This window comes from Saccopteryx leptura, chromosome 8 (genome assembly GCF_036850995.1).
Source record: "Saccopteryx leptura isolate mSacLep1 chromosome 8, mSacLep1_pri_phased_curated, whole genome shotgun sequence".
Classification (NCBI taxonomy): Eukaryota; Metazoa; Chordata; class Mammalia; order Chiroptera; family Emballonuridae; genus Saccopteryx; species Saccopteryx leptura.
Window position 1 is genome coordinate 56,329,647 of NC_089510.1, and position 14,877 is coordinate 56,344,523.

A 14,877-nucleotide genomic window follows, 5' to 3' on the forward strand; every position below is an offset into this window, starting at 1 on the left:
TAAGCGGTAGAGAGTTAGCCTGGTGTGTGCATGTCCTGGGTTTGATTCCTGGTCAGGGCACACAGGAGAAGCACCCATCTCCTTCTCCACCCCTCTTCCTTCTCCCTCTCTTTCTCTCTCTTCCCCTCCTGCAGCCATGGCTCAGTTGGAGCAAGTTGGCCCTGGCACTGAAGATGGCTCCATGGCCTTGCCTCGGGTGCTAAAATAACTCACTTGCCGAACAACAGAGCAAAAGCGCCATATGGGCAGAGCATCACCTGGTAGGGGGTTTGCCAGGTGGATCCTGGCCGTGACACAAGTGACGATCTATCTCTCTGCCGCACAACTTCTCACTTAAGAAAAATTTTTTTAAAAAAGGAATAATTAATATAAAAATAACTATAGTTTATCAGCAATCTATCGAGTTAAAACAATGTTCCATTAAAAAAAAAGCAGCTAGTTTAGCTTGCAACTCAAGTAACTGTACAAAATCTTTTCCTTAAAACCACAGTACTTCAGCCTAACCAGGTGATGGGGCAGTGGATAGAGTGTCAGACTGGTATGCAGAGGACCCAGGTTCAAAACCCCGAGGTCGCCAGCATGAGCGCAGGTTCATCTAGTTTCAGCAAAGCTCACCAATTTGGAACCAAGGTCACTGGCTTAAGCAAGGGATTACTTGGTCTGCTGTAGCCCCATCATCAAGACACATATGAGAAAGTAATCATTGAACAACTAAGGTGCCACAACGAAAAACTGATGATTCTCACCTCTCTCTATTCCTGTCTGTCTGTCCCTATCTGTCCTTCTCTCTGACTCTGTCTCTGTCAAAAAACAAAAAAGAGGAAGACAAGATGGCGATGGAGTAGGAGGACGTACCAACTTCCACCTCCCAGAACCAAAGTGGATTACAAACTAATTTTAAGAACCATTATCTGAAAAAACCAACTTTGGACTAAACTAAGAGGACTCTTCAACCAAGGAACACTGAAGAAGGCACACTGAGACTGGTAGGAAAAGCAGAAACATGGAGAGGGCTGCCCAGCTCCCCGGAGCGAACAGCAGCCGGGAGAGACTCGCGTGGCGGGAAGTGAGTTTAGCAAAAAGGGGAGGATCCTGAGTCCCAGGAACAAAGCCCCAGCTTGCAGTCCCAGAGCCTAGAAGAGGCGTATGGACAGTATTTAGCTGGAAACAAGACAGTATACTGTTTGTGAGAAAGAGACTGATTTCTCAGACCCAAGATTATTCTTAAAGGGACTGCACAGAAAACCTCTCTCACAACCACTCACTGGGGATCTGGGGGACGGGGAGAGAGGAGAGGACCAGAGTAACAGGAAGAGAGTGTAATCTAGGAGGCACAAGGAGAAACATTTTGAGAGACAGCCACCCTAACCTCTGGAGTGAGTCATTCCCCAACTCTAAAGTGAATATTTCCCCTGGCAACAGCAATACCAGCAAAGGGAAGCAGAACACCAGCCAAACAAGCTCTCCCGCGGCACTCAGAGCAGAGTCGCTTAGAAGGAGGGAGCTTTCAGGACTATAGTAGTGAGTGTTAGGGTCTGAGCTGCAGCACCCCCGCCCACACGACTGAGGGCTTGCCCGAGGGCGGGCGGCGGCTGGCCACAGAGGTGCGGTTCTGTCAGCAAGGGCGGAAGCCGGCTGGCCACCACTGAGGTCCAGGTGTGAGCTCAGTCTTGCCCCGATAGGGAGGAGGGGTCGTGCAAAAGTGGTCAAGCCCAGCTGCAGGCTGCCTACAATCCAGCCTGCGGGGGAAGAGTAGGAGCTCTGAAAGGAGCGGAGACCCGCCCTTGAGCAAGGGCGCAGGAGTACAACCTTGCCCCGCCCACGAAATCGAGGTTTGTGGCCTGACTTGGGAGCCGGCTCCTCCCACAGGGGTGTAGCCAAAAGCCCAGAACAGGCGGAGTCCTGCTACTGAGCATGGGCACGCAGTCACGCCTGGCCTGTGGAGCCAAGGTTTGCAGCCATCCTACAAGCAGACTCCTCCTGCAAGGGTGGGGTGAAAGCCCAGAATTAGGTGGAGACCCGCAGCTGAGCAAAGGTGCTCACCCCTGCCCTCAGGGCCAAGCATAACGCCACCCGCAGGGATGGGGTGAAGGCCAAGGCCACTGAGGCTTGTACACCCGAGCACATGATCACAGCCACTCCCGTGAAGGAGGCGGAAACCACAGCAACAGCCCCAGTGGGCAGGCACCGGCAACGCCCATTCCCAAACGCCCTAGGTAGCAACAGCAGAGGGGGTGGTGGGCCTGCAGACAGACCACACCTAGGGAACAAAGAGGCCACACCCAGTGGATTCCAGTGGCGAAAACCTTCTTTTACACAGACAAAATGAGAAAGCAGAGAAATGAAACACAAATGAATCAAGAGAAATCCCCAGAAAAGGACCTGAATGAGTCAGATATAACCAAATTACCAGATGCAGAGTTTAAAATAACGATTGTTAGGATGCTCAAAGATATTAGAACAACAAGAGATGGTCATTACAAACACCTAAATAAAGAGATAGCAAATATAAAAAAGGACATTGAAATAATTAAAAAGAATCAATCAGAAATGACAAATACAATATCAGAAATGAAGAACACAATGGAAGGAATTAAAAGCAGGATGGATGAAGCTGAGAATCAAATCAGCGAGTTGGAGGACAAGATAAATGCACGGAAGCAGAGCAGAAAAAAGAAAAGAGACTCAAAACGTCTGAGGAAACTCTAAGAGAGCTCTGTGACAACATGAAGAGAAATAACATCCGCATCATAGGGGTTCTTGAAGAAGAAGAGAAAGAACAAGGAATAGAGACTTTGTTCAAACATATCATAGCTGAAACCTTTGCTCAATTAAGGCACAAAAACATCTCACAAGTTCAAGAAGCATAGAGAACTCCACTAACGAGAAACCCAAAGAAATCTACACCAAGACACATCATAATTAAAATACCAAAGCTAAATGATAAAGAGAAAATATGAAAAGCTGCTAGAGAAAAAAAGACTATCACCTACAAAGGAGCCCCCATCAGGATGACTTCCGACTTCTCAACAGAAACACTTGAGACCAGAAGAGAATGGCAAGAAATATTCAAAGTAATGCAGAACAAGAGCCTACAACCAAGACTACTTTATCCAGCAAGGCTATCATTTAAAATTGAAGGAGAAATAAAAAGCTTTCCAGACAAAAAAAACTCAAGGAATTCACTACAACCAAATCAAGGCTGCAAGAAATGCTAAAGGGCTTGTTGTAAACAGATCAAAGGAGAAAAAGAATATACAAAAGAGGAATACAGTTTTAAAGAATAAAATGCAATAAACAACTACATATCAATAATAACTTTAGGCCCTGGCCGGTTGGCTCAGTGGTAGAGCGTCGGCCTGGCGTGCAGGAGTCCCGGGTTCGATTCCCGGCCAGGGCACACAGGAGAAGCGCCCATCTGCTTCTCCACCCCTCCCCTTCTCCTTCCTCTCTGTCTCTTCCCCTCCCGCAGCCGAGGCTCCATTGGAGCAGAGATGGCCCGGGCGCTGGGGATGGCTCCGTGGCCTCTGCCTCAGGCACTACAGTGGCTCTGGTCACAACAGAGCGATGCCCTGGATGGGCAGAGCATCGCCCCCCGGTGGGCGTGCCAGGTGGATCCGGTTGGGCACATACGGGAGTCTGACGGCCTCCCCGTTTCCAGCTTCAGAAAAATACAAAATACAAAAAAAAAACCCAAAAAAACACAAAACTTTAAATTAAAATGGATTAAATGATCCAATGAAAAGACATAGGGTAGCTGTGTGGATAAGAAAACAGGACCCATACATATGCTGTCTACAAGAGACACACCATAAAACAAAAGATGCACATAGACTGAGGATAAAAGGATAAAAAAAAATATTTCACGCAAATGGAAATGAAAAAAAAAAGCTGAGGTAGCAATACTTATATCAGACATAATGGACTTTAAAACAAAGGCTATAGTAAGAGATAAAGAAGGTCACTACATAATGATAAAGGGAGCAATCCAACAGGAAGATATAACCGTTATAAATATCTACGCACCTAATATTGGAGCACCTAAATATATAAAGCAGACTTTGATGGATTTAAAGAGTGAGATCAACAGCAATACTATAATAGTAGATTTTAATATCCCACTAACATCACTAGAGAGATCCTCAAGAAAGAAAATTAACAAAGAAACGGCAGACTTAAAGGACATACTAGATCAACTCGATTTAATATATATCTTCAGAATCTTTCACCCTAAACAACAGAATATACATTCTTTTCAAGTGCTCATGGTACATTCTCTAGGATAGACTACATGTTAGGGCACAAAAGCAGTCTCAACAAATTTAAAAAGACTGAAATCATATCGAGCACTGTCTCTGATCACAATGGCATGCAACTAGAAATCAACCACAAAAGCAAAACTGAAAAATACTCAAACACTTGGAAACTAAATAGTATGCTATTAAATAACGAATGGGTTAACAATGAGATCAAAGAAGAAATTAAAAAATTCCTAGAAATGAACGATAACGAGCATACATCAACTCAAAATTTATGGGAGACAGCAAAAGTAGTTCTGAGAGGGAAATTCATAGCATTACAGGCATACCTTAAAAAGCTAGAAAAAGCTCAAGTAAACAACTTGACCCTGCATCTAAAAAAACTAGAAAAAGAACAGCAAGTAAAACCCAGAGATGGTAGAAGAAAGGAAATAATAAAGATCAGAGCAGAAATAAATGACATAGAGGCTAAAGAAACAATACAGAGGATCAATGAAACCAGGAGCTGGTTCTTTGAAAATGTAAACAAGATTGATGAACCTTTAACCAGACTCACCAAGAAAAAAAGAGAGAGGACTCAAATAAAATTAGAAATGAGAGTGGAGAAATAACAACTGACACAACAGAAATATAAAATATTTTAAGAAAATACTATGAAGAACTGTACGCCAAAAAACTAAACAACCTTGATGAAATGGACAAATTCCTTGAAACTTATAATCTTCCAAAAATTAATCTGGAAGAATCAGAAAACCTAAACAGACCAATTACAACAAATGAGATTGAAATAGTTATCAAAAAACTCCCAAAAAAGAAAAGTCCTGGGCCTGATGGCTTCACAAGTGAATTCTATCAAATATTCAAAGAACTAACTCCTATCCTTCTCAAGCTATTTCAAAAAATTCAACAGGAAGGAAGACTTCCAAGCTCCTTTTATAAGGCAAGTATAATTGTGATTCCAAAACCAGGCAAAGACAACACAAAGAAAGAAAATTATAGGCCAATATCCCTGATGAATTTAGATGCTAAAATCCTCAACAAAATATTAGCAAACCGGATCCAGCAATATATGAAAAAAAGCATACACCGTGATCAAGTGGGATTTATTCTTGGGAGGCAAGGCTGGTACAATATTTGCAAATCGATCAATGTGATTCATCACATAAACAAAAGGAAGGAGAAGAACCACATGATAATTTCAATAGATGTAGAAAAAGCATTTGATAAAATCCAGCACCCATTCATGATCAAAACGCTCAGCAAAGTGGGAATACAGGGAACATACCTCAACATGATACAGGCCATCTATGACAAACCCACAGCCAACATCATACTCAATGGGCAAAAATTAAAAGCAATCTCCTTAAGATCAGGAACAAGGCAGGGGTGCCCCCTTTCACTACTCTTATTCAACACAGATCTGGAAGTCTTAGCCACAGCAATCAGACAAGAAAAAGAAATAAAAGGCATCCAAATTGGAAAAGAATAAGTAAAACTATCATTATTTGCAGATGATATGAGATTGTATATAGAAAACCCTAAAGTCTCAGTCAAAAAACTACTGGACCTGATAAATGAATTCAGCAAGGTGGCAGGATATAAAATCAATACTCAGAAATCAGAGGCATTTTTATATACTAACAATGAACTGTCAGAAAGAGAAATTAAGGAAGCAATCCCCTTCACCATTGCAACCAAAAAAATAAAGTACCTAGGAATAAATTTAACCAGGGACATTAAGGACTTGTACTCGGAAAGTTATAAAACACTGATAAAAGAAATCAGGGAAGATACAAACAAGTGGAAGCATATACGTGCTCATGGTTAGGAAGAAGAAACATCATTAAAATGTCTATATTACCCAAAGCAATTTATAAATTCAATGCAATACCGATTAAAATACCAATGACTTACTTCAAAGATATAGAACACACATTCCAAAAATTTATATGGAACCAAAAGAGAACACGAATAGCCTCAGCAATTTTTAAAAGGAAGAATAAAGTGGGAGGTATCACACTTCCGGATATCAAGTTATACTACAAGGCCATTGTACTCAAAAGAGCCTGGTACAGGCATATAGATCAATGGAACAGAACTGAGAACCCAGAAATAAACCCATATTTTTATGGACAACTGCTATTTGACAAAGGAGGTAAGACCATACAGTGAAGTAAAGATAGCCTCTTCAACAAATGGTGTTGGGAATATTGGACAGCTACCTGCAAAAGAATGAAACTAGACCACCAACTTATACCAATCACAAAAATAAACTCAAAATGGATAAAAGACTTAAATGTAAACCGTAGAACCATAAGCATCTTAGAAGAAAACATAGGCAATAAGCTCTCTGACATCTCTTGCAGCAATATAGTATAATTGCCGATTTATCTCCACGGGCAAGTGAAATAAAAGACAGGATAAACAAATGGGACTATATCAAACTAAAAAGCTTTTGCACAGCTAAAGATAATAAGAACAGAGTAAAATGACAAACTACACAATGGGAGAACATATTTGACAATATGTCTGATAAGGGGTTAATAACCAAACTTTATAAAGAACTTGTAAAACTCAATACCAGGAATCAAACAATCCAATCAAAAAATGGGCAAAAGAAACAAATAGACACTTCTCCAAAGAGAACATACAGACGGCCAACAGGCATATGAAAAAATGCTCAACATCACTAATCATTAGAGAAATGCAAATTAAAACCACAATGAGATATCATCTCACACCAGTCAGAATGGCGCTCATGAACAAACAACACCGAATAAGTGCTGGCGAGGATGTGGAGAAAAGGGGAGGTGGAAAAGCAGATGGTTGCTTTTCCTGTGTGTCCTGGCTGGGAATCAAACCTAGGACATCCACACACCAGGCTGACACTTTACCGCTGAGCCAAATGGCCAGGTCTATATTTACATTTTAAAAGAGATAGGCATAGAAAAGGGAACTCTCCTGCACTGCTGGTGGGAATGCAGACTGGTACAGCCACTGTGGAAAACAGTATGGAGATTCCTCAAAAAATTAAAAATCAAACTCCCTTTTGACCCAGCTATACCACTTTTAGAAATATATCCCAAGAACACCATAGCACTGTTTGAAAAGAAGAAATGCACCCCCATGTTTGTGGCAGCATTGTTCACAATTGCGAAGATCTGGAAACAGCCCAAGTGTCCATCAGTGGACGAGTGGATTAAAAAGCTTTGGTATATATATATATACTATGGAATACTACTCATAAGAAATGATGACATCGGGCCCTGGCCAGTTGGCTCAGCGGTAGAGCGTCGGCCTGGCATGCGGGGGACCCGGGTTCGATTCCCAGCCAGGGCACACAGGAGAAGCGCCCATCTGCTTCTCCAACCCCCCCCTCCTTCCTCTCTGTCTCTCTCTTCCCCTCCCGCAGCCAAGGCTCCATTGGAGCAAAGATGGCCCGGGCGCTGGGGATGGCTCCTTGGCCTCCGCCCCAGGCGCTAGAGTGGCTCTGGTCTCAGTAGAGGGACGCCCGTCACCCCTGGTGGGCGTGCCGGGTGGATCCCGGTCGGGCGCATGCGGGAGTCTGTCTGACTGTATTTTCCCGTTTCCAGCTTCAGAAAAATACAAAAAAAAAAGAACATAAAAAAAGAAATGATGACATGGAATCATTTACAACAACATGGATGGACCTTGATAACATTATACGGAGCGAAATAAGTAAATAAGTAAATTAGAAAAAACTAAGAACTATATGATTCCATACATAGGTGGGACATAAAAATGAGACTCAGCGACATGGACAAGAGTGTGGGGGTTACGGGGTGGGAGGGAGGAGAGAAAGGGGCACAAAGAAAACCAGTTAGAAGGTGACGGAAGACTTTGGGTGATGGGAATGCAGCATAATCAAATGTCAAAATAACCTAGAGATGTTTTCTCTGAACATATGTACCCTGATTTATCAATGTCACCCCATTAAAATTAATAAAACAAACAAAAAAAAACACAGTACTTCAGTATACAGAAGTACTGTGTATGTATCCTATTTCATCAAACAAAATAGTTTTAAAACATGTATCCAAATGTTCAGATTTAACAAAATTAATTTTTATTTCTTTGTCAAAAATATTATCAGCCTGACCAGGCGGTGGCGCAGTGGATAGAGCATCAGACTGGGATGCCGAGGACCCAGGTTCGAGACTCCGAGGTTGCCAGCTTGAACGTGGGCTCATCTGGTTTGAGCAAAAGCTCACCAACTTGGACCCAAGGTTGCTGGCTCGAGCAAGGGGTTACTCGGTCTGCTAAAGGTCCACGGTCAAGGCACATATGAGAAAGCAATCAATCAACAACTAAGGTGTCGCAATGCACAAGGAAAAACTAATGATTGATGCTTCTCATCTCTCCATTCCTGTCTGTCTGTCCCTGTCTATCCCTCTCTCTGACTCTCTCTCTGTTAAAAATAAATTAATTAATTAAAAATATATATTATCAAATAAAATTTTTATTTTTCTAATCTGTGAGTGTGTGGCAATGAAGAATTCAATGAGTAAGTAGTACAGTTTGGTGCTCCTGCCCTGATTCAATTAAGAAGCAGCAGTTTGACTTATCAGTTGGTTTTGAACCAAATATCAAAACAGTGAAAAAGGCAAATAACTTTTTAGTATTATAAAAATAGTTTTGATCTTAGAGATCCCCTAAAAAGGTATCAGAAACCCCCAATCATCCTTTAAGAATCACACTTTAGCCTGACCAGGTGGTGGCACAGTGGATAGAGCGTCGGACTGAGAAGCGGAGGACCCAGGTTCAAGACCCCAAGGTTGCCAGCTTGAGTGTGGGCTCATCTGGTTTGAGCAAAGCTCACCAGCTTGGACCCAAGGTCGCTGGCTTGAGCAAGAGATTACTCAGTCTGCTGTAGCCCCATGGTCAAGGCACATATGAGAAAGCAATCAATGAACAACTAAGATGTCACAACGAAAAACTAATGATTGATACTTCTCATCTCTCTCCGTTCCTGTCTGTCTGTCCCTATCTATCCCTCTCTCTGATTCTCTGTCTCTGGAAAAAAAAAAAAGAAATCACACTTTAGCCCTGGTCAGATAGTTCAGTTGGTTAGAGAATTGTCTTGACCCTGGACAGCTGACTTAGTGGTAGAGCACCGGCCTGGTGAATAGATGTCCTGGGTTTAATTTCTGGTCAGGGCACACAGGAAAAGCAAACATCTGCTTCTCCACCCTTCCCCCCTCTTCTCTCTTTCACTCTCTCTCTCTTCTCCCACAGCCATGGCTCGATTGGTTCGAGCAAGTTGGCCACAGGTGCAGAGCAAAGGAGCAAAGGTTCCCAGATGGGCAGAGAATTGCCCCTTAGTGGGCTTTCCAGGTGGATCCCGGTCGGGGCGCACACGGGAGTCTGTCTCTGCTTCCCCTCCTCTCACTAAAAAATGAAAAATAAAAATAAATAAATAAATAAGTAAATAAAGAGAATCGACTCAATATGCAGAGGTTGTGGGTTCGATCCTCAGTCAGGGGACATACAGGAAAGATTGATGTTTCTGCCTGTCTATCTGTCTCTTCCTCTCACTCTAAAATCAATAAATTTTTTAAAAAGAATCACACTTTAATAACTAAAAGAAAATAGTTCCTCAAAGATCTTTCTTAAGTTATAATAAGATCTAACAATGACAGGTCAGACTGACTTCTCAATTGTATAACGTCATTCTCATTCCCCTTCTAAAGTATTATCAAACCAGAGCTAAAGGGAGGAAAGTGGGATTTCAAATAACTTTTTTGCCTCTGTTCAATAGTAAAACAGCACAAAATCTATTTCCTGTAGTCTTTTCCACATAAAGATCCAGCCTTCTTCCTTGCAATATAGAAAAGATAAAGCTTACAAGGGTATTACTCCTTGGCTCTAAAACGCCTATTCATAACATTTATATTTTTTAAAAATTATTTCTAGCTTTATTAATTCTGGCATATTAACATGACTGACATAATCAATACTGAAAGCACATAATTATATACTTCAATATTCATATCATAGTTTTCTTCCTTCCATCTCTATTTCTGAATTTAAATGATATATTCTTTTATTTCTTGCTACAGTGAACTCCAAAGCTAAAGTTAAATATCAACCTTAAACTCTCAGCTAAGGTGCTTTTTCAAAGCAAAAGATATGGTTTATATAATTTTCTTCACTCCTTACAACTTATTTGTCCTCCTTTATTATTTTTTATTTTTTATTTATTTTTTTTTTACAGAGACAGAGAGAGAGTCAGAGTGAGGATAGACAGGGACAGAAAGACAGGAACGTCGAGATGAGAAGCACCAATCACTAGTTTTTCGTTGCGCATTGCGACACCTTAGTTGTTCATTGATTGCTTTCTCATACGTGTCTTGACCTGCAGGCCTTCAGCAGACCGAGTAACCCCTTGCTTGAGCCAGCGACCTTGGGTCCAAGCTGGTGAATTTTTGCTCGAACCAGATGAGCCCACGCTCAAGCTGGCGGCCTTGGGGTCTCGAACCTGGGTCTTCCGCATCCCAGACTGACGCTCTATCCACTGCGCCACCGCCTGGTCAGGCTCCTCCTTTAATCTAATGTACCTAAAAACTTCCCATAGGTGGCCCTGGCCGGTTGGCTCAGTGGTAGAGTGTCGGCCTGGCGTGCAAGAGTCCCAGGTTCGATTCCCGGCCAGGGCACACAGGAGAAGCACCCATTTGCTTCTCCACCCCACCCCTTCTCCTTCCTCTCTGTCTCTCTCTTCCCCTCCTTCAGCCAAGGCTCCATTGGAGCAAAGTTGGCCCGGGTGCTAAGGATGGCTCCATGGCCTCTGCCGCAGGCACTAGAATGGCCCTGGTTGCAACAGAGCAACACCCCAGATAGGCAGAGCATCGCCCCCTGGTGGGCATGCCGGGTCTGGGACAGGCACATGTGGGAAGTCTGTCTGACTGCCTCCCCGTTTCCAACTTCAGAAAAATACAAAAATAAATAAATAAACAAACAAACAAATAAATAAGGTAATAAAACTTGTCATAGGCCTATTCCTCTACATTACTGTTCTTAATATGACAATAGACATTTCTATGCATTTGACCTCTTAGATTACTATACCTTTTTTTTTTTCTTTCAGAGACAGAGAGAGAGATAGTGACAGACAGGAATGGAGAGAGATGATAAGCATCAATCATCAGTTTTTCATTGCGACACCTTAGTTGTTCATTGATTGCTTTCTCATATGTGCCTTGACCAGCGGGCCTTCAGTTGACCGAGTAACTCCTTGCTGGAGCCAGCGACCTTGGGTCCAAGCTGGTGAGCTTTTTGCTCAAGACAGATGAGCCCATGCTCAAGCTGGCGACCTTCGGGTCTCGAACCTGGGTCTTCCGCTTCCCAGTCTGACACTCTAACCACTGTAGCACTGCCTGCTCAGGCTACCTTTTTCTTCTTAATTCATCTGTTAATGCCTAAAACTTTTGACTCACAAAAGGTAAATACTAGGGGATCCTCGGGCTACAACATTCTCAACATATGACATTTTGAGTTTATGACACTCATTCCTACAAAAACTTTAAAAAATTGAGACGTGACTGGCTTACACTGTTAGCGTTGCACTTTTCTTTTTTACATTCATTTTTTGCCATTTTTTTCTGTTACTATGGTACAATGTACAGTACAGTATATTTATGTCCTTTTTCTTTTTCTGTGGCTTAGTTGCGTTTTTTTGTTTTGTTTTAATTATTATTGAGAGGTGGGGCAGCAGAGACAGACTCCCACATACACCCTGACTGAGATCCACCCAGCAAGCGCCCTATCAGGCAATGCTCTGCCCATCTGGGCCACTGCTTCATTGCTCAGCAACCAAGCTATTTCAGCACCTGAAGCGAGGCTATGGAGCCATCCTCAGCACCTAGGGCCAACTTGCTCGAACCATTCGAGCCATGGCTATGGGAGGAGAAGAGTGAGAGAGAGAGAGAAGGGGGAGGGGTGGAGAAGCAGAGAGTTGCTTCTCCTGTATGCCCTGACTGAGAGTCAAACCTAGGATTTCCACATACCAGGCTGACGCTCTACCACAGAGTCAACTGGCCAGGGCCTAAATTTTCTTTAAATCTGATTAAGCATCCTATTTTCTACCATCTTCTCTATGCACCTATACTGATATCACTTTTTTTTTGCATGGATTAGGCATCACTTTTCTCCTTTGTTCAAAAGAGGAATAGTATATCGAGAAATTATGAGTGAAAGTAAGGCATATAAAAATAGTAAGAATATGGCAGTCGGGTAGACTTTCATTTAATGATATGTTGATTGGTTTCCATTACAAGACAGCAGTTCTTTTTTGCTAATTTCCTCCCTTTGCCTCCTGCAACAAATATCAACTTTTTAATCTGGTTCACTCATTGCAAAGACCAATTGTGCAACTTTCCTAAGAAGAGTACATAATCACAAGATAAGAATTGACTCTATACTCGAATTAACAGTCTAAGCAAGCCTTATTTTTTGATAGCTTCATTAAAACCCTAAAGACAACAACAAAGTCAAATACAGCTAATGAAAAAAAGAAGAACTTACCCCCAAACAAAGGTTCTGGTTCTACCAGTATTTCCTGCTTTTGAGGAATTGGGGCACGAACTTCTTCTCTATTAAAAAAAAAATGGAAAAATATCAAAATGAAAACTGTTTTTGCTACCTGTTCTCTCTAGAACTGCTGTGAATGCATTCAAATCAATACATAAAATGAACACCAGACTTAGTGACTTTTAGGAACCACAGTGATATATGATTGTTAGATGGCTTCCATAGAGGTCAACTGGAATAAATACATGGCACAGATAAGCTCAAATGATTTATAAAGAGAAAAACAAAAATAAAACATATTTCTACTTTCCTCTCACATTCTCTACCCTAAATTCTTTAAAATAAATAAATAAAATAAAGATAGGGATAAAAAAAAGAAATTAGGCAAGAAATTAATTAAGTCTCACCAAGTGGTGGGGCACAGTGGACAGAACACCACCTGGGACTCTGAGGACCCAGCTCAAAACCCCAAGGTCACTCACAGGCTTGAAAATGGGCTTATCTGGCTTGAGCACAGGGTTGCCAGCTTGAGCGTTAGCTCAGAGACATGATCCCATGGTTGCTGGCATGAGCCCAATGTTGCTGGCTTGAGCAAGGGGTCAATGGGTTGGCTGGACCCTTCCAGTCAAGGCACATATGAGAAAGCAATCAATGAACAACTAAAGTGCTGCAACTATGAGCTGCTGCTTCTTATCTCTCTCTCCTTCTGTCTCTCTCTCTCTCGCTACAAAAAAATATTAACTGAAAAATACTGACTTAATAAAAGCACTATATTACTACCACATAAAATAAACTACAGATATATTAACATAAGCTTAAACAAACATGCAGTGAATTTTTTGCTAGTTATAAAGATGGTTAACATAAGTATTACTATAAATTATTTATTAAATAGACCTTACTATATTCAGAACAAAAAAATTACTCATCTTTTAAAAGCTTATAAACTCATCAAAGTTTATCTCTAGAGCAGGGGTAGTCAACCTTTTTATACCTACTGCCCACTTTTGTATCTCTGTTAGTAGTAAACTTTTCTAACTGTCCACTGGTTCCACAGTAATGGTGATTTATAAAGTAGGGAAGTTACAGCAAGTTAAAGCATATAATAATAATTACTTAAAAAATACTTTGTCAGATTTTTGCTAAGTTTGGCAGAATAAATCTTTATAAAACACTTACTATAGTTAAATCTATCTTTTTATTTATATCATACTTTAGTTGCTCTGCTACTGCCCACCATGAGAGCTGGAACGCCCACTAGTGGGCGGTAGGGACCAGGTTGACTACCACTGCTCTAGAGAGTTTACTAATTATCTGTTTAAATAAAAAAATAACCATTTAGCTATACTATAAAAATGGTGTATGTTTCTTTAAATATCAGTTTATTTTATAGTTTTTACTCAAATATTAAATTCTGCTGATTAACGTTCATAGTAAATAGTAAGTTCCAAATATATTATTTTCTTGCTTATAATAAACGTTAATTTAGGCTAGGCCTTATGTTTTTCATTAATTGTTTCTAATAGTAATAACTAAACTTAAGGCCCTGTTTTTTGATATTTTAAGAGTTGGAACTCCAAAACATACTTTATTAAAATAAAGTATGAACATTCATTTGTCAACAAGAACATCCTGTAATAAAATAACTAGACAAAGAAAATACAATAAGCCAAATGACTAAAGAATAACTCAAAATTATGCTAAATATTCTTACACACAGAAAAATCTTAAAAGAAAAAACAATGTGCTTATAAGAGAAAGTTCTATTAATCCCCCTTCATCAAATAAAAATAGGTCATTATCTTAAGAAAGCTAAGAATTTAAAAGATATCTTTTATCTAAATAAATCTTTCCATTATTGGTATACTTCACTTTTACATATATATATGTAAATATAATATATATATAATTATTTCAATCAGTAGTTATCCCTATGCAGACAGACTTGATTACTACATATATAAGAGCATCTTTCCAAGATTGTCAACTACCTAACAAGATATTAGAATGAAACAGAAAAAGGTGAACTGTAAAGAATGAAAATAATAGTTTAGGAATTAGGAGCTACTAC

The 14,877-nt window shown here is 40.7% G+C and overlaps 1 protein-coding gene across 1 annotated transcript in view; it reads right to left on the minus strand.

Annotated features, from left to right (window-relative positions):
- UBXN7 (UBX domain protein 7) overlaps positions 1-14,877 on the minus strand; it is an 88,977-nt gene that overhangs the window by 44,825 nt on the left and 29,275 nt on the right. Inside the window, exon 3 of the mRNA XM_066347644.1 lies at positions 12,801-12,868. Within this exon, the coding sequence (XP_066203741.1) occupies positions 12,801-12,868 (68 nt within the window). The remainder of the gene's footprint in view (positions 1-12,800; positions 12,869-14,877) is intronic.